The sequence below is a fragment of the Lontra canadensis genome, unplaced genomic scaffold (assembly GCF_010015895.1).
Source record: "Lontra canadensis isolate GAN:19392208 unplaced genomic scaffold, GSC_riverotter_1.0 scaffold88, whole genome shotgun sequence".
NCBI lineage: Eukaryota > Metazoa > Chordata > Mammalia > Carnivora > Mustelidae > Lontra > Lontra canadensis.
Window position 1 is genome coordinate 4,064,094 of NW_022631082.1, and position 21,430 is coordinate 4,085,523.

Below are 21,430 nucleotides of genomic sequence, written 5' to 3' on the forward strand. Positions count from 1 at the left end.
GTGTTTTTGTTTGTTTGTCTGTTTGTTTGTTTTATAATAGTTTTACTGTGACACATTCACATACCATAAAATACGCCCATTTAAAATACACAGTTCGGGGCGACTGGCTGGCTTGGTCGGAGGAGCGCGTGACTCTTGGTCTCGGGGTTGTGAATTCAAGCCCCACGTTGTGTGTAGCGATGACTTAAAAATAAAATCTTTACAATACAATAAAATATTCAATATAATGGTGTTGGTTTTTTTTTTTTTTTTTTAAGATTTTTACAATTTTTAAGTCATCGCTACACCCATCGTGGGGCTTGAACTCACAAGCCCCCAAGACCAGGATCTTAAACTCCACTGACTGAGCCAATCATCACATCAATTTCAGAGTATTTTCCTAAAAAGTCCCCCCAGCCCAGCCCCGATCTCCCCTTCCTCGTGTCCCACCAGTCTCTGTCAGCTGCTAACCTATTTTCTGTCTCTGGATATGCCTGTTCTCGGCACCAAATTGTACAACACACGGCCCTCTGTTGCCGGCTTCTGTCATTATCATAATGTCTCCGAGGTCCATCCCCTGGTGGCTTCCTTTTCCTGACTGAGAAATACTCCATCACATGGATGGACCACATTTTGTTACCCGTCACCCGTAGACAGGCATTCGGGTCGTTTTCACCGTCTGGCCGTTGTGAATAAAGTCACTCAGGGTGTCCTCGTGCAAGTGTTTGTGTGGACACGTGGCTTCCGGTCTCCTGGGTGCGTACCAAGGGATGGAACTCTGGGGTCCCAGGCCAGCTCTTTCCCCAAGTTGCTGCACCATTTTAGATCCCCAGCGGTAGGGTCTGAAGGTCCAGCTTCCCCCTGTGGTCTCCAGTCCGTGTTCTGGGCCATGTTTTGGGGCAGGGCCATGCTGGTGGCTGTGAGTGGCATCTCACTGTGGTCTTGATGTGCATTTCCCGGATGGCTCATTTGGGCCGAGTTTTGGGCCTTTCCGTGAACCCATGGGACTCGTCAGCTTTCGGGCAGCTTTGGGCAGTGAGGGTCGGCCCTGGAGCCCGTGTGGGGTTAAGGATGGGAGGCCGGAGGCCCTCAGGGGGGAGGGGCAGCTTCCAAAGGAAGTTCCAGGGGAACCTTCAGGATGTTGTGGTTAGCAGGGAAGGGAATATGGATTCTGGGCCGTGGCAACACGTTTCCACTGCAGACCCTCCGTGGTTTCTTCCTGCTGCTGTGACCGGCTCTTTCCCTGGAGTTTGCCAGTGTCGAGCACTGAAGTCCTCCATCCTAGGAACCCCTTGGTCCTGGGTGAACTGGGAGGGTTGGTTACCCTGTTGGCATAAGTTCTCCAGCTGCCTTCTGCGCGTCTGCCTCCCCCTCTTCCTAGAGTCCAAGGGTCACGGGTACAAATCCCTACTAGATCCTCAGCCCCACGTGCAGCACCAATCCCACACAGACTGGCCCTATTTGCCCTTTAGGGGAACAGAGATTTGGGTGGGTAGGGGGCAAATAGGAGAGAGAGAGAGATTATAGTAACTTAAAAAAAAAAAACCTTTTCATGGACAAGATGGCGGATCATCTCCCACATTTTCCCTTATTGCCTAGCATTGCTTTGATAAAGTAAGAAAATAATGCAAAAAAATTTATTACACCCCATTAATAATACTGTTGGGGTATGATTTTGCCAGTTCTACAAAAATTCTCTCCAGCGTTTGGTGGGAGGTTTTTTTGTTTGTTTGGTTTTTGGTTTTTTGGGTTTTTTTTGTTGTTGTTTTTCTGGTATTTGCTGGGTTCATCGCCAAAATCCCGTCTAGCTGCCTCACTTTGGCGGCTCTTTCTCCTTGAACCTCACATTCAAGTCATTTGCCGTCTTACCTCGTCCCCTCTCTGCTCAGGAGGCCCTGGCCCCGGGGACCCCCCCCCCTGCCCGGGGAGGAGTATTGCTTCTCACTGTTGGTGTTCCCGTCTCCTTCGCTTCAGTGTCTGCCGTGGTTTCGGGCTTCTGTCTCATTGGCACAGACTTTCATGGAATTGGCTTCTTTACTCTTTGTCAGGTTTTGCTTCTCGTTTCCCTTTTCGTTTTTGTTTCTCGGTGTCTGTGGAGACAGCTGCCTCATTGTCTAGTTCCTTCCATTCATGCTCCCTCCCAGTCCCCTCTCCCCTCAAGGTGTGTGGGGTCCCTGGCCAGCCTAGGAGGGTGCCCTTCCCCTCTCTCCCCCGATAGCAGCTACCTTTGGTTTCTGTATTTGCGTATTTGCCCATTTCTACTTGGTGACTCATCGGACTTGGACGGACCTTTGGACCGGTGTCCCCACCCCTGCCGTCAGCCCAATCAGCCCGATCTGTTTTCTTGCTGTTCTTGTCACATGACGAGCACGGGAGTTTTTTACGTTTCTTTCTCTGCCCACTGAAATTTTCCAGTCCAGCTCTCTGCATGCACTATTAACTTGGAGCTGTTTTGGAGTTTTTAAAAATTGGCCGGACGCGGGCAGGGTTCACGGTCTCATTTCCCAGTGAGCCTCTTGCCTCTTCTACTAAGCTCTGGATTGATCTCTGTTTGCACCCTTATCACTGGGGCGTGTATCCTTTTCTTCTGTCCCCTCTGTTTTCAGAGATTGAGGTAGGGCCCTGCTTGTTTTCAGAATGGTCACATAAAGCAAAGCAAAGCAAAAGGCTGCACCAGAGGAAGGAAGATTTACCATGTGTCCCTAAGACATTAAGCCCATGCATGCCTTTGGTTCTGAGGCCAGGAGATGTGGGGGCAAAGCCTGAAATTTGATTTAGGTGCTGTGGGTCTCTTCTTTCCTGGCTTTCTGGGACTTTCTAGAGGCCTGGTGACAGTGCCTCACAGTGGTTCCAAAAAGGGTAGGAGCCACGTGGTTCTGGATTCAACAAGGGTGGTTGGCCCAGCCACTTACCTGCTAGGAGAGCTCCCACCAACCATTCCGTCTCTCAAGCAGCGGTCCGTGGACTATTTTTGTACGCCAGTGTTCGTACAGCTTCAGAGCTAAGAATCGCTTTCCTGTCTTAAAGTGGCTGGAAAAATGCCAAGCATCGAGAGAAGGATGGTGTGACGTCACGTACCCACTTAACGTGAAGCTCAGCGTTGGGCGTCTACAGTGTTCCGTGGGCACACAACCACGTCTGCTTGTGGACGGATGTTATGGGTTTGGGGTGGGTCTCTGGGTGCTTTCGCACTGTGACAGCAGGGCTGAGTGGGTCATTCATGTGGGTGAGTGGGTGACCATCTGGCCCCTTTGACAGAAAAAGTTTGTGGCCCCCTAGCCCAGGGACCACAAAATGTCCTCATTTCTAGCATGAGGCTGAGCCCCAGTGGGGTTGTTACAAGAAGGAAATGACCCGGTCCAGGTCAGACGCATGGCTTGTGGTTTAGGAAGGGTCAGATTTTACCCACGATGACAGCCTCCGCAGCTGCCTCCTTCCCCGGAGAGCGAGCGTGTGGAAATTGTGACGGTCCTGATGCGGCCCGGGCGCTCGGTGTTCTGATGGCACCTTCTTCCCTCTGTGGTCCTGCCAGGGATGGATGCTCCCGAATGGCCGAGAACAATCCCCACTCCTCCCCCTGTCTTCCAGGAGCTGCACCTCTGTGTGTCCCGCAGACACTTCGCCCTGGAGCGGGGCTGCAGGCTGCGTGGGCTACCGCCGGGGAATTACAGCGTGCGAGTCCGGGCCACCTCCCTGGCAGGCAATGGCTCCTGGACAGAAGCCACTTATTTCTACGTGACAGACTATTGTAAGTCTGGGCTTGGGGCTGGGCGTGGCAGGGCAGTTCAGAGGGTGGCCAGGGAATCTCGGAGGCTATGCCCGCTGGCCCCGGACTTGACCAGGTCCCGGGCTGCTGGTGCTGCTGTGTGACCTGAGCAATGTGCTTGTCCTCTCTGAGCCTGTGTGTTCTTATCTGACCATGGGGAGAGTAAGGACCCCCCCAACTGCCTTGGGGGTGAAAGGAGTTTTCTGTGACATGCAGGTCAAGTGGTTAGCCCAGGGTATGTTAGATGAGCACATTAGCTCTTGTTACTAGTGTCCTAAACTTGATTTTTGATGGGCCGTGCCCTCCAAGGGAGGACATGGGAGCTTTGCCTGTGGAGTGTCAGATGTGCTCTTGATACGCAGGGAGTGAGTGCTGCCATCGTGTGCATAGAGCACACTGTGGACAGTAGAGTGGGAGGCTGGGGAAGCTGAACTGGTCAGGGACTGCTTCCTGGAGGAGGTGACATCTTGACTGAGACCAGGAAGAATGTACAAGTGGGGACAAAAGAAGGCAATCATCCTGGAATGTGGTTGGAGCCTAGACACTTGAATGAGTGAACAGATGACTTGGAAGGAGGGGAGATTTTAGACGAGGAGGAGTGGGAGCTTGCGAGGGACTGGGGTGACAAGGCTCCTGCTTGCCCGGCTGGATTTTCACGTACCAGGCCTGGTGGGACTTCGGAAAGTGGGAAGTGATTCCTGCTGGGAAGGCTCCAGCCAGGGTCAGGGCTGGGATGAGCGTCCCAACACCAGCTGGGCGTGCAGCACCACCATTCTGATGCTGCCTAATGGGGTGAACACAGACCCTGCCAGGTTAGGAGCACAGTTCCCAGCCAGACAGGCCTTATTTCAGATGCTGGCTATAAGTTGGGGGTTCTTTAAGCCCCCTGCACTTCCAGCTGGTACCCCCCAGCTGGCACCCCCAGTTGGCAACAAACTCAGGGGTTCCTGTGACCTCCCCCTCCCCAGATTCAGTCATTTGTTCGATCAGCTCATGGAGTTCAGGAAAGTGCTAGATTACAAGGATGATGTTATTATAAAGGCTGTCAGTCGGGGCCACCCAAATGAGGAGACATACAAGGGAGGGTCAGGAGGGTCCAGGATGCTGAGTTCCTGTGTGTTCTCCCAGTGGAATCAGGACATGTGGCGTCATCCTCCTGGCATACCGTGTGTTCACCAGCCGGAAGCTCCTCTGGGCTTTGGTGTGGAGGGTGTCCCTCACTAGGCACTGCTGAACACATCGCTGGCTATGGGATGGAACTCCATCTCCGGCCCCTCTGCTCCCTGGAGCAGCCCCTCTGGTCCAGCCTTCCAATCACGTGCTTGGTCTGCCAGTGACTAGCCCGCATCCTGGGTCATCTCATCTCTTAGCATAAGCTCAGGTCTGTTCCAAGGGGCTCGTCAATAATAAAGACACTCTTATTACCCAGGATATTTCAAGGATTTGGAGTCTCTCAAGAACCCGGGCTGCCATGAACAAAATTCCAAGGAAAATAACAAAGTGCGAAAAAAAAGTTTGTAACATCATTGACAACGGGTTGATATCTTTGTTATAAAATGAATATATATATATATGTAGTACATGAGTAGGAAATATAAATAAGTCCTAACATAAGCATAGACAATGTAAATAGCCAGTTTAAAAAGAAATATAAAAGATAGAAAGCATAAAAAAAAGTCCAACCTCAAAACCACACCAAAAAAGGAAGGAAATTAAAACAAGAGGTAATTTTTAACTTATCGAATTGGCAAAGCATTTGTTTCTGTTCAATTATAGTACTCAGTGCTGTCCAAGAGTATAGACCCATGGACATTCTTTTTGTGGTTGGTGAATGCTACAATATAGCACTTTATTTTAAAGACTTTTATTGATTTTTTTGAGACACCAAGCAAGAGAGAAAGCATGAGCTTGAGGGGAGGGACAGAGGGACAGGGAGAAGCAGACTCCCCTCTGAGCAGGGAGCCTGATGCGGGCTCGATCCCAGGACCCTGAGATCCTGACCTGAGCTGAAGGCAGACACTTTCCTGACTGAACCACCTCCCCTAAAGCATACTACTTGAAAAATATGTATCAAACATCTTATAAAGGCTCTTACTGTGTGAACCCACAATTCTGGTTCTAAAAATTTATCCTGAGGAAATGAACAGAGATGTCCAGAAAAGATACGTGTTTGAGGAAATGCAATGCAGCATTACTAAAGATGCCAAAAAGTCTGGAAAATTACAGTTCTTTATTTTCTAACAGGGAGGCAAGCAAGGAACCGGGGGTGCACATTTTAAGGAGGTGCTTACCCCCAGGGGCTGACCCTGCGTCTCCGTGACCCAGAGCAAGAGCTCTCAAATTTTGCACACTGGGTGCTTCCCTTTCTCCACCCTGGTTCCCGTGGCCATGGGAATCGGAGGCATGAGCAGGACTGTGAGGTCTGGGAAGCCGAGACGGGGGTGCAGCCTGACTCTCAGATTGTGTCTCCAGACCTGCTAAGTCCTGGCTACTTGGTGGCCTCAGTTTCCCTGCTCCTAAGGAAGAAGGAATAGGGAGGAAGGGACATGCAGACAACCACGTGTGGCCAGTAGGTTTCCTTTTCTCGTGTCTCATTCAACCACCAAATTTTGACGGAGACTTTCTGTGGCCAGGAGCTGCCGGAGAGGGGAGGAGGCAGTTTGCTGGGACTTCAGGGAGGGACAGGAGGTCTCAGGGTATAGCTGGCCACTAAAGGCAGCGTGGGGCTGTGGCTAAGCACGTCCGCAGATGGCCTGGCTTGAAATCCCTGCTCCACCGTGGGTCCGCTCTGGGGTTTGGGGCAAGACTCCTCCAGTCTCTGAGTCTCTTTTCCCAGTCTGGTGATTGGTCTTAGTCACAGCCCCTCCCACTGGGGCTTGTGTGATGATTAAATAAAATCAACCAGCACAGAGCACTTCACTTAGCGCCTGGTGTTTTCCTAAGTGTTCGGTAAACCTCTGTTGACAGGAAAGACCTTAGGGACCAGGGACCAGGGTCCCTCCGTGATTCCTTAGAATGCATTTTCCTCTATGGCCCTGGAGAGTCTGAATACGGGGGTGTGTTTATAAATGCAGACAACTCGGCTTTACATGCAAATTTTTTTAAAAAGGAAAAAAAAAAAAAAAGGCTCCATAGCATTTCTTCCCTAAATTTAAGAGGATTTTTTTGAGGGGAGGACCTCTTAGCATACAGGGCCCTTCCTGGTGAATTTTTCGTCTGTGAGAGGTGTTGTTTGGATGAAAATTGGCTAATTTGCGGAGCCCACTGCAGAATGAAAATGCAGGGCCCCTTGTTTAAAAATTATTAAGAAAAAAAAATTTTTTTTTAGATTTTATTTATTTTAGAAAGAGAAATAGAGCACAAGCATGAGTTGGGAGAAGGACAAAGGGAGAGGGAGAAGTAGGCTTCCCACATACGGGGCTTGATCCCAGGACCCTGGGATCATGACTTGAACTGAAGGCAGTTGCTTAAATGACTGAGCTACCCAGGCGCCCCTAAAAATTATTAAGACTTTCAAGACGGTGGCAGTGGGGCATTAAGGAGCAGGGCCTTTCAAGTGTGAGGACTTGGACCATGGCCTGGGTTGCGTGCCTGAGAAGCTGGCCCTGCATGGCGGAGGGAGAAGGCTGGCCGTGGGTGGTGCGACCTGGGGGTGAGCCTGCCTTCCCGCCCCATGGAATCAAAAGTGTTTCGGGACTGCTGGAAAAGAAGGGCTCAGGTGACCAGCGGAGAGGCTCGGAACAAGGGAAGGGGCAGGAGCGTGTGGCTTGCCGTCACAGGCGTAGGTGTGATTTGTGATAGGAACACATTTTGATGTGAACCATTTGTCTTCTTACTCTATTTCAGTAGATGTCCCATCGAATATTGCAAAAATCATCATCGGCCCCCTGATCTTTGTCTTTCTCTTCAGTGTTGTGATTGGAAGTATTTACCTGTTCCTGCGGAAGAGGTGGGTACGGCCGTGTGCGGGTAAATGGTTAGACGGGCTCTCCGGGAAAGCAAGCGTGCCTAGATACAGAGCGCGCGCTAGCTCAGTTTATGGTCAGTTTGACTGATGTAAGGGATGGGCGTGGCCTGCAACTTACAGCTAATGATCGTAATACAATTCGTAACACCCGATCATAAATGACCATAAATGCCCTCCTGCTGGTTGATTGTCACCAAATGCTTTGGTTGATTCCCCCCGCCCCTGAAACTTTGTCTCTGTAGCCAGCCTGTGGTTGCGAGTGACGCAGGAACATGGCTCCAGCCTGTTGACTGATACTTTGTTTTCATTAAAGAGGAAGGTAAAAATGAACTAAGATGTGGAGGTTCATCATCAAAGAAGTGACTTTGCTTGGTCAGGTAGTGACTTTTAGATACCGAAGGAACATTTTCTCAAATTTTTTTTTCTGCCATTTGCAAATCGTGGCCACAGAGATGACATCTTTTTTTTTTTTTTTTTTTTAAGATTTACTTATTTTAGAGAGCATGAGCAAGAGAGAGAGGGAGAAAGAGCAGGGGGAGGGTCAGGGGAGACAGAGAATCTCAAGCAGACTTCCTACTGAGTGTGGAGCCCAATGCAGGGCTCGATCCCATGACCCTGAGATCATGACCTGAGCCGAAATCAAGGGTCATCTGCTTCATGGACTGAGTGCCCCCAGGTGCCCCCAGATGACACACTTTGAAGCTTATTCTGCATTGTTAACATTTTTTGCCATCCCTTTCTCAAGCCTGGACAGACAACAGAACAGTAGATCTGGTCTTGGTTTGTAGTGCTTCTGTTTCTTTCTGTGGTGTAAATATTCCTACTGTGGCCAATTTCAAGCTACAGACCTACCACAGATGATAGTAAGAAGCAGTATAATAATTAGGAAGTGGTGAGTTTTGCTTTTAGTATCTTTTTTTTTAAAGATTTTATTTATTTATTTGACAGAGAGAGAGAAAGAGAGAGATCACAAGTAGGCAGAGCAGCAGGCAGAGAGAGAGGGGGAAGCAGGCTCCCTACTGAGCAGAGCCCGATGTGGGGCTCGATCCCAGGACCCTGAGATCATGACCTGAGCCAAAGGCAGAGGCTTAACCCACTGAGCCACCCAGGCGCCCCCAACTTTTAGTATCGTTTTATGTAATCGTCAGCTTGTATCATTTAATTTTGGAGGATGATTATATTAACAGCCTGCTCTCCAGTTTCCCGAAAACTTAGCCATTGTTTCTGGTGAGCTGGGGTGAGAACAGCAAAGGGCGAGTGTCTTTCAGGTGTTAGTAAGGACAACTGTAAATTACAGTTCATGGTCCCATGTTGATGCATATTTAAGTAGCCATCTGATGGGCTTGTACGACACCCCAGACCATATCCAGGGTCACAGGGATGCTGTTGCTAAGGGCCGTCATTGGCATTGGGGAACTTATAAACCCCCCTTCGAGTGACCCAGAGCCCCTTGAGGATATCAAGCTGGAATGTTTTCCTTCTTCTCTTCCAGGCAGCCAGATGGGCCGCTGGGACCGCTGTATGCGTCTTCAAACCCTGAGTACCTCAGTGCCAGTGATGGTGAGTACCATCCCCATACCCCTGGGTGGCCAGAATCCTGCCTTTTGGGGTCCCTGGCCATCAGTGTCAAGTGCAAGTCAGGGGTCGGCACCCAGGGAGGCTGAGCTGAGACCTCTCTTTCACGTGAGCTCGTAGACCTGCCCCTTGCTGCGAGACCCTATTACCGGGAGCAGCCAGGCACCCACTATCTGGCACCTGTTTGGCTAGGCTGATCTAGCTGGGCTCACCCCAGGGGCTCGGCTGGGAGGCTGACAGAGAGTCAGACGTCCCAGCTGTTGGGGGAGTGGGGAGTGGAACCTGGGACCTGCGCCAGAGACTGCGCGGAGGGTCAGAGCCAGAGGGCTGTGCACGCATGGACTTGCTATCCAGGTTGGCAGGTGGGGGTCAGGAGCCAAAATGCGACACGGGGTAAGAGCAGGGAAGACAAGAACGAAGGGTGAAATGGGGTCCACAGGCGGTTGCGTGGGCACGGGGGACGCATCTGCTGCTGGCGGGGGCTGAAGGCGGGTGGGACGCTGATGTCAGCGGCGGCGGGAGCGTTGGACTGACTCCTGGATTTCCCTGGATCGTACTGAAGCGTGCTGGGCGGCTCCTGCAGATGACGCTCTCCTTCCGAGGAGAAAGCGTCTGCCACATTGCGAGTTTCTAAAGGACTTCATGCAGCAGGAATCAGAAAGTGACTTTGGAGGCATGAACGCTGTGGCCGGGGGATCCTGGGGGGGATGTTTGTAAGGACGCCCAGGATGTGTTCTCATCAGGTCTGCTGAGGGAGTGTGGGAGAAGGAAGACAAGAACGTTTATTGTGGTGTGCAAGGCAAGGCAGGGCAGGGTAAGACCAAGGACTTGCTATTTTGAATGATTTGAGTGGGTTCTGGGGTGTGGGGGCTGTCCCTGGGGTGATCGGACCGTCTAGAGAAAAGGGTGAGGCTTTGGCCTCTGGATGGTGGTTTTGCAGGCAGAGGGTACTGTCACAGGCCAGTCATTTAGGGTCTGTAGGGGTTGGACGCCCTTGGGAGGGGCAGTCCCTCCAGGGTCATCGAGGCCCCAGATGCTAAAACGTCAGAGTAGGGAAACTGGAAGAGGGGGTCGTGCTGGGTGGGAACATGTGCAGGGGCCAGGAGCGGGGGGGCGGGGGGGGGGGGGGGACCGCGGATGGAGGAGCTCCCTCTCCCGGCTTGGGGATGGCGTTGTTACTGCACGTTGGAGGTGGGAAAGCTCAGCCTCAGGGCTGCCATCGGACCCCACGGGAGGGGTGAGGCTGGGAAGGCTGCACAGGGCTGCCTCTCCACCCTACTGCCCCGCTTCCTTCAGGGAATGCAGCCATGACCGAGGCCACAAGGGTGTCCCGTGAAAGCTGGAAACTGGAACTCAAGGGTCTCTAAGGCTGGGAAGGCCTGGGCCAAGGGGAACGCCCAGGGAAAGACCCAGGCTCAGAGCCCTGGGGGCAGAGTACCCCCATGGAGCGTGTGTGTGTGTGTGTGTGTGTGTGTGTGCGGGCGCGCGCGTGCTCATCTCCTCCAGTGTCCTTGCCTGGGGCCCTGGTGACCGTATCGATTGCTGGGGCTCCCGGAACAAACACCAGGGACTGGATGGATGGCTTCAGAAACAGAATTTTAGTTCCTTGCGTTTTTGGAAGCTGGGAGTCTGAGATCAAGGTGTCAGCAGGGTTGGTTTCTGCTGAAGCCTCCTTCCTTGGGTTGTGGGTGACTGTCTTCTCCCGGGTCCTCACATGGTCAGCCCTGTGTGCATCTCTGTGTCCGAATGTCCTCTTCTTCCGAGGACACCAGCCACATGGGGTTAGAGCCTCCCCACTGACTTCATTTGAACTTGAATTGCCTCTGGAATGGCCCTGTCTTTAGATACAGTTACATTCTGAGGTACCAGGGCTAGGACGTCAACATAAATTCTGGGGAGGGACACAATTTATCCCCCCCCCTTTGGAGGAAGGCTAGAGCCTTTCTGGCTTTTCTTATGAGGCCTTTGTGCATTTGTCTGCAAATCATTTGCTGCATAACAAACCACCCCAGAGTTAGTGGCTTGAAACAGCGTTCGCAGTTTGGTGGGTCCGCCAGCTGGGATCTGCTAGACTGGCCAGATCTTTTGATCTCACTGGGGCTCCTTTGCACGACTGCAGCCTGCCTGCTGATCTGCTGGCCCTGGATGGCTCACTGGTATTGCCAGCGGTTAGCAGGCTGGGTGGTCTCCCATCCCCTTGGCACTTGGCAGAAAAAACAGCCTCAGATGGGAAGTAGAGTTGTGGGGTGGCAGGGCTCTTAGATCAAACAGAAAGGATGAGGAGGTAGGCCCAGCTCAGCCCAGCTCAGCCCAGCTCGGCCCAGCTCGGCCCAGCTCAGGTCTTACTGGCGGGGAGCCTGGACCAATGGTGGCTCCATCCCAAGCCTCTGCTGTCCCCTCCAGGAAGGGCAGGGACCCACGCCTGTCCTGTTCTTGACTCTGCGCCCAGTGCCTGGTACAAGGCCTAGACCACAGAAGTCCCTTAGTGAACATTCCCCTGGCAGGGTGGGAGGCAGTTCCAGTGGGAGGCGGCTGGGGGCTCCCCAGGGGTCCGCTGAGGACACTGTGTAGATCAATGAGGAGTAGTGTTTCCATGTTCTGTGTATGTGCCGGACGAGTGGGAGGTGCCTCGGGAGAAGATCACTCTCCTGCGGGAGCTGGGGCAGGGCTCCTTTGGCATGGTGTACGAGGGCAACGCCAGGGACATCGTCAAGGGAGAGGCGGAGACCCGCGTGGCGGTGAAGACGGTCAACGAGTCGGCCAGTCTGCGGGAGAGGATCGAGTTTCTCAACGAGGCCTCAGTCATGAAGGGCTTCACCTGTCATCACGTGGTGAGTCTCACATTTGCCCAGAAGCAGTCAGAGACGTCCTTTCGCGCCTGCTCCCCTGTTCCCTTTCCTCTGTCCTTCCTCCTCCTCCTGCCCAGAGCAGAAGGACTCTGGGTATGGACCCCTGCCTGACACCGCTCCGCTAAGCACCGTAAAGGTGTGGAGGAGGCTCCCTCCCTCCTCCCTTCTCAAATCCCATCTTCTCCCACCTTGCATGGAGCTGGACTCATTCCCTTGCTTTCCAGAAACTTCTGTCTCTTCCCTCTTCCTGGTGCCTTTGTGACTCTGAAACACGATAGATGGTTCACCCCATCCCTGCCCCGACTCGAGTCAGCACAGACTCTCCCTGCTCTGCTGTTCCTACGTGGCCCCACAGCTTCTCGTTGAGCCTTGTGACCTTTCTTCCTTGCCATGCATAGCTGAGGGGATCTGCTCTGTGCTGAGCCCGTCTTGTCTCCTGGATGCGGCAGATTCCTGTCCTTTGGGGAGTCCAGGACAGCCATGGAGACAGACCCTAAGCCCAATAAGTTCCTCCTGGAGGTCATTAGGAGCCAGTGCTGTGGCGGGATGGAGCAAGAGAGCAGAATCAGGGGGCTGGGCATTTGGGAGTGGGGAAGGTGTGCTAAGGACGGAGGGACTGGGCCATGTGGACCCGGGAGGGAACAGCAAGTGCAAAGCCTGGGAGGTGGGAACGTGCCTGATTTGCTCCCCCGAGGAGATCTTGAAGGGTCTGCCTTGGAGTGTTGCTGTGTTGGGCATGTCTCTGTGCTCCCCACCCTGCAAGACCGAGAGTCTTGAATTCTTCCTCCCTCCCCTGGTGCCTCTGCCCCCACAAGGCACTGACCCTGGCGTTGGAGCCAGACAGAGCCGGGCTCGCCATGCAAAGTGCTGTGCATGATGTCGATGTCAGACGGGGAGACCTTGGTGATGGCAACCTTCCCTGGGACCCTCACCCAAGATCTTTGCTCCGCAGGTCCGCCTCCTGGGGGTGGTGTCCAAAGGCCAGCCAACGCTGGTGGTGATGGAGCTGATGGCCCACGGAGACCTCAAGAGCTACCTCCGCTCCCTGCGGCCGGAGGCTGAGGTGAGCGGGCTCTGGGGACCCGGCGGGGCACCCGCTCGTGGCCGCAGGCAGCTGGGTCCCTGAACCCGACGCCTTGTTTCGATTTTAGAATAACCCCGGCCGCCCTCCCCCTACCCTGCAAGAGATGATTCAGATGGCGGCGGAGATCGCCGATGGGATGGCCTACCTGAATGCCAAGAAGTTCGTGCACCGGGATCTCGCAGCCCGCAACTGCATGGTGGCCCACGATTTCACCGTCAAAATTGGAGGTGCGTCTGGCCTTCTATTTGGAAGTGTGTGGCCCAGGCCCAGTCTGATTGCAGGAGATGTCTGTCCTGAGCAGGTCAGTCTTTTCCAATAGTACAAAGAGGGCCTGGACCTCGGTCTATAATTTAATTGCACTTGCTCATTTCCTGCTCTGGAGAATAGTGGCGTTCCCCATTGGCGGAAGCCACCACACTGGGAGCCGATAGATGGGACTGATGATCGGTGAGTCACCATGGTTTTTCTGCCCTCACGCAACACCCGGCCCAGCAGCCACTGGCCCCATGTGGCCGTTTACAGCCAAGTCAGCTTAAATTAACTGGAATTAAAAATGTATTCCTTGGGCTGCGCTGGCCACATTGCAAGTGAGCGGTCGCCACCTTGAGACTGGTGGCTGCCATATTGGGCAGAGTGAGCATAGACGACGTTCGTCATCATGGAAAAGTTCTAAAAGTTCTGGACGGGGCTGTTCAAAGATGAACAGTAAAATAGCGCTTGTATAAACAAGAGAAGGAAGACTGGGCATAAGAGGTCTGAAGGAAATAAAGAGTCCATGGTAGAGAGGAGAGAGGAGGCAGGCTTTCGGCCAAATCTTGTGGGATTAGTTGACCTAAATGAATGACAGCCTCCCAGGGGGCTTTCCAGCAGATACAAAGGCCTGACGCTGGAAGCATGGCTGGTGTGGTGTATTAGAAGGAACAGGGAGGGGAGCAGAGCAACATGAGATGGGAGGTTAGGGAGAAAGGCAGGAGCCAGACCTGGAAGGGCTTTATTAATCAGTAAGTCATCTAGCCATTACCCTAAGGAGCCAGTGGGAAGTAGAAGTAACGTGATTCTATTTATGATCCCAAATGACATTATCAACAAGGGAAGCCAGAATATCATCCTATTTATAATCCCAAGAGACCTTATCCTCCATTAGCCATGCGAAGCAAGAAATAATATGACCCTATTTATGGAGCTTCTCTTGGGCATTGGGCTGTCAGGGTTAGGGTGGAGAGAAGGTCCTGCAGGTAAGAGGTGGCAGTGGGGCCAGAGTGATGGGGAGGAAGAGCTGGGTTAGAGCGGATGTGGAAGAAGAACGGGCAGAACATGCCGATGTCTTAGATGTGGGTATGAGGAAAGGGGTGTGGTCAAAAGGGGGCCCAACCCTGGGTCTTGAGCTGGGCAGCAGGGTAGTGGTGGGGCCGTACCTAGTGGAGAAGATCAGGTTGGCTGCAGAGACTCCACGCTTTGGTTTGGGATGCCCGTAAGGTCATGGGTGGGAAGGAAGTGTTGTTGAGAATGGGGTTCCCAAGCTGTGGGCTAAAACATTGCTTCTTGGCCACTTGGTGCTTCCTTTTCCTTCCCTTTACGTGGTGGCCCATCCTTTCCCTCCACATCCCCATGAGTACTCTCAGACTATCATGGGATTTGGCTACCACCCGGGTGAGCACACACCTGGGGCAGGTAAGCCCATCTGAGGGCTCTACCAGGCGTGGGGCAAGAAGGAGACACCTGGACTGTAGGCTGAAGGTTAAGACCACATGACCCCTTTGTTGTCAGACTTTGGGATGACCAGAGACATCTATGAAACGGATTACTACCGGAAAGGAGGCAAGGGTCTGCTCCCTGTGCGGTGGATGGCACCGGAATCCCTGAAGGATGGGGTCTTTACCACTTCTTCTGATATGTGGTGAGTGGTGGATGGATTGGTGGACACAGTGCTGGGCTTGGATCCTGGGGTGTTGCATTAGTGTGACTGGCAAGAGGGGGCCAGTTAAAACCTGCCTTCCTCACAGCCCCTTGATCAAGAAAGCAGAGGAGATGTCATGTTGGAAGGACCCTTGTATGGCCACTTATGTTCAGTTGAGACTAATCTAAGCATTTCTGAATGCAGCATGAATTTGTTTAATTAACTGGCCAACCATGTTCTCGTAAACCGAGGAGGGATGCGTGCGTGTGCGTGCGCGTGCGTGCGCGTGTGTGTGTTAATGGCTTATATGTTACTACTTTGAACTGTCGTTGGCAGGTCCTTTGGCGTGGTCCTTTGGGAAATCACCAGCTTGGCAGAACAGCCTTATCAAGGCCTGTCAAATGAACAGGTGTTGAAATTTGTCATGGATGGAGGGTATCTGGACCAACCCGACAATTGTCCAGAGAGAGTGTAAGTGTAGAAAGACTGGGTGCTGTGTGGGGTCTTCATCAAAAAGGTGTTGCCCTTTGGTTTTGTGTCATATGTCTACATGTGTGTTCATGTTTGCATGTTGTGTCTTCGCACATCATACCTATACACATGCTTGTGTTTGCATGCCATATCTTTGCACAAATGCTTTCTTGCATATTGTGTCTGTGGAAGGTTGTAGAGAAACCGCACAGCATTGGTTACCATGGTTACCATGGGAGAAGGAAATTGGGTAGCTTGGGTGGGATGTTTAACTGTCAGTCCTTTATATACTTAACATTTTGTCAGGGAATGAATACAATCAGACATGTCTGTTATATCGCAACAGAATTGGGGAAAAAAAGACATCAGAAGCAGAAACATTAAAATTATTTTTGGTCAGGGATATGTGTTACTTATTTCCCCACTCCCCCAATTTTTGTTGTAAATTTTGGCCATAGAAAAAAAGGGGGGTACCTGGGTGGCTCAGTCAGTTAAGTGTCTGCCCTCGACTCAGGTTGTGATCCCGGGATCCTGGGATCGAGCCCCACATCGGGCTCCCTGCTCAGCACGGAACCTGCTTCTCCCTGTCCCTCTGCCACTTCCCCTGCTCATGCTCTCTCTCTTGCTCGCTCATGTTCTCTCACAAATAAATAAATAAAATCTTTAAAAGAAACTAAGATAAATTAAAAAATGAAATGACAGTAGCAACTGAAATTTGAGATGATGCCTATAAAATATTTTATAACTCAGTAGATAAGCCTATGTTAAAATATTAAGTATAAAATGTGTGTGTGTGTGTGTGTGTGTATTACATTTCCAGATGTCTTCAGATAGAAAAGGCAAGAGGGTAGATCTGAAGGAGAGTTGTGTGCAGACTGTATTTTCCCTGTGTTTTGGGGTGTTTCCTCTCTACCATGAGATGGTTTACATATGAAGTCCTTTATCAGTGTTTCTTAAGAAAAAAGTTTGCCCTCCTGGAAAATCTAGGGGGAAAGGCCATTCTGAGGTTTCATCCCCCAAAGAATAAGACTGTTAATTTAGAAAACCCAGTTGGAAGGGACCTTATGTGAAAAAGAGTACAAAGCAGAGTTATTTCAAAACTCTGAGCAAAGAATTTCTGAATGTAGCTTCATGAGAGTCCTTTCCTGGTCCTTAGTAGCTGACTGCATAGTTCCAGGACCAGGGAAATTAGGTAGGCCCTAGGGCAGAGGTCCACACACTTTCTAGAAAGTACTGTAAATATTTGGAGCTTTGTGGGCCCTGTGGCTCCCTGTTGCAGCTACTCAACTCTGTTGCATAGACAGAAGGCAGCTGTGAATGGTGTGTAAATGAGGAGGTGTGTCTGTGTGCCAGTAGAACTTGATTTTATTTTTTAATGTAATTTTATTTTTTCAGTGTTCCAAGATTCATTGTTTATGCACCACACACAGTGCTTCATGCAATACGTGCCCTCCTTAATACCAAACACCAGGGTCACCCACCCCCCTACCTCCTCCCCTCCAAAACCCTGTTTGTTTCTCAGAGTCCACAGTCTCTCATGGTTCATCTCCCACTCCGATTTCCCCCAACTCACTTCTCCTCTCCATCTCCCTATGTCCTCAGTGTTATCCTTATGGTCCACAAGTAAGTGAAATCATATGATAATTGACTCTCTCTGCTTGACTTATTTCACTCAGCATAATCTCTTCCAGTCCCATCCATATTGCTACAAAAGTTGGGTATTCATCCTTTCTGATGGAGGCATAATACTCCATAGTGTATATGGACCACATCTTCCTTATCCATTCGTCCATTGAGGGGCATCTTGGGTTCTTTCCACAGTTTGGAGACTGTGGCCATTGCTGCTATGAACACTGGGGTACAGATGGCCCTTCTTTCACTATAAGATAACTGGGAATAAACCTAACCATAGAGGTAAAGGATCTGTACTCGAGGAACTGCAGAACACTCAGTAGAACTTTGTTTACAGAGACACTGCAGAGGACCAGATCAGGTCATCTGGGGAGGGGAAGAGGTAAAATAGAAACCCCGGGCCCTCAGCACCTGCACTGTGCGTGCTTGGCTAAGTCGGGTTGTACGCCCCTGCTAGCACCCTGGACAGCGCCGGCACCACGCCTGCAGGATGGCTGCTCAGAGCTGGGCCCTCTAGGTTCAGTTCCCTCAGCTGTCCCATCAGGCAAGCATCTCAACCCTGAAGGATCTTTGACCCTAGAAAGATTGCTCCTTGGCACAGGGAAGCCCTTCAGGAAGCCCCGGTAGGAATTCAACTTTATGAAATGCACCAAATGGGAGAAAGAAAAAACCAGGAATGTAGAAAATGATCAACCTTGGCCAACAGGTGGGTGCATCGAGAGGTGCGCTTCTTGATCTGGCCTGGGAGTGAGGCAGCCCTTCGGTTCTCTTTCCCAAACCGTTCTCTTCTAAGCACCGGTAGAAATCTCGTTTCTGTCTTGGTCATGGCCTGTGCTGATGTTGGCACTTGTCGCCGTGGGTGTGGGCCGCAGGGGAGGGGGCTGGGGTGGGGACTGCTCGGCCGGATGCCACCGGACGCGTTCCTGACTGTCCCTCTGTCCCACAGCACCGACCTGATGCGTATGTGCTGGCAATTCAATCCCAAGATGCGGCCCACCTTCCTGGAGATCGTCGACCTGCTCAAGGACGACCTGCACCCCAGCTTTCCAGAAGTTTCCTTCTTCCACAGCGAGGAGAACAAGGCGCCTGAGAGCGAGGAGCTGGAGATGGAGTTTGAGGACATGGAGAGTGTCCCTCTGGATCGGGCCTCCCACTCTCAGAGGGAGGAAGCCGGGGGCCGGGATGGAGGGTCCTCCCTGGGCCTAAAGCGGAACTACGAGGAGCACATCCCCTATACCCACATGAATGGGGGCAAGAAAAACGGACGGATTCTGACTCTGCCCAGGTCGAATCCTTCCTAACAGCGCCTGTTTTGGGGGAGGGGTTCCCATCTTCACTTTCCTCGGGTCTGAAGGTCTCCAGAAAACTCAGGATTCTCCTATGAATCTGCCAGTGTCCGACGGAGCTCAGAGATCATAACTATCCATTGCTGTTCATCTGTGACTTAAAAACGTGTTTGATTGCCAATTTGACGAGCTGTCAGAGAATTGAACTGTGACCCTAGAGAAGGGGTTTCCTTGGCTGCTGTCCTTTGTAGGCAACTGTGGTTTTAAGCCAGGATGTTACTATTTTTTCTAGTACATGAGAGCAAGCACCTGTTTTTACAAATCTTTTTTTTTTTTTTTTCCTCCTGGCATCTGAGCTACAGTATAAAACATGAAACTTGTTTGTGGAACAAAAGTTTGAAAGAAAGGAAAAAAAAAAAGCCAACCCTGTCCCAGTAGAATTTCAGGCTTTCCAGAGTGGGCTTCAGGAAGGTGTTTTTTCCTCATCCAGGCTGAAGGATTTTTTTTTCTTCTTCACAAAATCAGTTCCTCAAATTGACCAATAGCTGCTGCTTTTGTACTTCTGATAAGGATCTGCAGTCCCGGCGTGTGTCCGTGCGCGTGTGTGTATGTGTCCAGGCTAGATATGGCTGGCGTGTGTGTGTGCCCGTGTGTGCCCGTGCGTGCGTGCAAAGCATTCATGCCCCGTTGACACTTTGGGGGTCGGCTCATGAAGGTTCTGTCTTCTCGAGCTCCTGATCCTCCCATCTCCTTCCTTCCTTATTTACTGGGAGACTGTGCCCTCCACAGATTCTTCTGCCCCAAGCCTAGTCTCAGGAGTCTCTTCTCCCTTAACTTTGGTGAAAAATGTTTTCCAGGAGCCAAGGGAGTCATTTGGAGTGATAGTGGATCTTTTCAAGACCAAACAAAGCTAGGACAGAAAAAAGAAAAAAAGAAAAAAAGAACTGAGTTGATTAAGGATTTTGAGAATATATTTGTAACATATTTAATTTTTTAAAACTCTCCAACGTCAGCCTCATAAGTTATTAACTGTTTCCCGGGGTCGGGGGGAGGGTTTGTGGGTTGGTCTGCCTGTGTGCAGAGAGGGAGCGAGGCACCAGTGGCTGATTTGTTTGGTCTTAAAGGCATCCACTTTTCTGGGAATAAAGCCACATTAGCTGCTGACCCTTTTGGACATGATGAGGCCACGCTGAGGGTGTGGGCGATTGGGTTTGGTTTCTGCTTGGGAAAGCTGATAGCCACCTGGAGCTGAGTCCTGCCTTCAGACACACTTGTGGCTCTTGGATCTGTTGGTTCCTTGTGTGTACCTCGCATGCTTCCTCAACTGGGTGTGCACATACCACAGCAGAACTAAACCCCAAAGTGCGGCAGCCCAGATGGACTTAGAACACTAAGCAGTATGAAGCGAGATGCACCTGTCGGGCCCCTCCACCCTCAGGGCATCCACCTGTCCTCAGAGTTGACCTCCCAGAAGCTGCTCTGTGCCCAGTGACCTCAGCTGGGCCAGGTGTGGGGCCTGAGCAGAACTCTCAGGTGCTTATGACGTTGCAGTCCCCAAGAGAGTAGAGTCTGGAAGAGAAACTGCTAAGGACCTTCACGCCACCAAGAACTGGATGGGCGTGAATCCAGTTTCTTCCCTTTGGGGAAAGAATCACAGCTGCTCAAATAAACAACACGGTGAACCCATTACTTTGGTTCATCAAAATCATCACCCACGTGTTATCCCTGAGAGCATTTTCTCATGAGTTTTTGACTGCTTCCTTCTCCTCTTCTCTTAAAAGTTGCGGGCTTCAGAATAGGTTAGAGACAATGGCAACCTCTGAACCTTCTCAATTCTTGATTAAGAACACAGGTAGACAAATCCCAATTGCCTATTACTATCTTATTTATATGATTTGAGAAATTATAGCACATGAAATACTTCTGGGGAGCCTCAATGATTGGGTACAAGGAACAAGAGTACAGAAATTATTTTCGCCAAATTTATTTTGTACATATAAGAGGGTCTACGTAAATTAAGAACACATAGATCTAGGTATTTTGTTCTTTTCATAGTAAAATTTGTAGTGGCCGTATACCACACTAGCAACAATTTTCACATTTTTCTAATTCAGAAAGGTTTTCTTATATTAGGAGAAAATTATTTATTTTAATATATAAAAATCACTGTAAAAATCACTTTCATAAAAAATGGAGTGCATGTAAATTTTTATCAAAAATAAACAGGTGAATGTGGGGTAATGATTTTTTTTTTTCCAGCACAGTCTACCTCAGTGTATCATTAGGATGTGGTTCAATAATGGACATCTTTGAGACTTCAGAATTCTGCCTGGATCCAATCTGAATCAGGGAAAATCTGTATCAGCTGATTCCAAATGCCAGGGACCAGTAAGAATTTTGAGGGAGGGAGTTGGGATAAAGTGTGGCTTTCGTGTGAGCATAGATCCTTTTTCTGGCTGATAATCTTCTCTGAATTCAATCCCTCCTCCACTTTGTTTTGGTCCTCCATCCATCGACACCGTGCTCCTAAACATGAACTAAATTTCAAGCCATTGTGATATATCTGATTTGGGGGGTACTGAATTCTGAGCTACCTGCCTTTGGCTAGGAGAGGATACTCTATCTCCTGCTGGGGCAAAGAGAGGCTTTAGAGCAAAGCCAGCACACCCACTGTCCCACTGCATCCCCGTGAACTGAGCACCGAGGTGCCCTGGGTCTCCGTGGCTTGTTCCTACTCCTTTAATGGGAGTTGAACAAATTGCACTTTTGGGGACCTCACATGCAAACACCTGATGTAGCATTTCTATTTTCTAAGTGGAGAGGGGGAATGTTGAGAAATTCCAATCCAGAACCCACCAGCATGCTGAGTTTTTTTTTTTTTTTTTTTTTTTTTTTTTTTTTAAGCAACAAAACCCTGGACCCCC

The 21,430-nt window shown here is 50.8% G+C and overlaps 1 protein-coding gene across 4 annotated transcripts in view; it reads left to right on the forward strand.

Moving 5' to 3' along the window:
• INSR (insulin receptor) overlaps positions 1 to 20,741 on the forward strand; it is a 125,477-nt gene extending 104,736 nt beyond the window's left edge. For 2 of the 4 annotated variants that reach the window (XM_032883877.1, XM_032883880.1), the window contains 9 exons: positions 3,568 to 3,727; positions 7,592 to 7,694; positions 9,205 to 9,272; positions 11,874 to 12,118; positions 13,089 to 13,199; positions 13,288 to 13,447; positions 14,988 to 15,117; positions 15,454 to 15,588; positions 18,167 to 20,741. In XM_032883877.1, coding sequence (XP_032739768.1) covers positions 3,568 to 3,727; positions 7,592 to 7,694; positions 9,205 to 9,272; positions 11,874 to 12,118; positions 13,089 to 13,199; positions 13,288 to 13,447; positions 14,988 to 15,117; positions 15,454 to 15,588; positions 18,167 to 18,521 — 1,467 coding nt within the window. In that variant the 3' untranslated portion in view covers positions 18,522 to 20,741. The remainder of the gene's footprint in view (positions 1 to 3,567; positions 3,728 to 7,591; positions 7,695 to 9,204; positions 9,273 to 11,873; positions 12,119 to 13,088; positions 13,200 to 13,287; positions 13,448 to 14,987; positions 15,118 to 15,453; positions 15,589 to 18,166) is intronic. The other 2 variants (XM_032883878.1, XM_032883881.1) reach the window with 1 other exon arrangement.
• Positions 20,742 to 21,430: the final 689 nt, after the last annotated feature.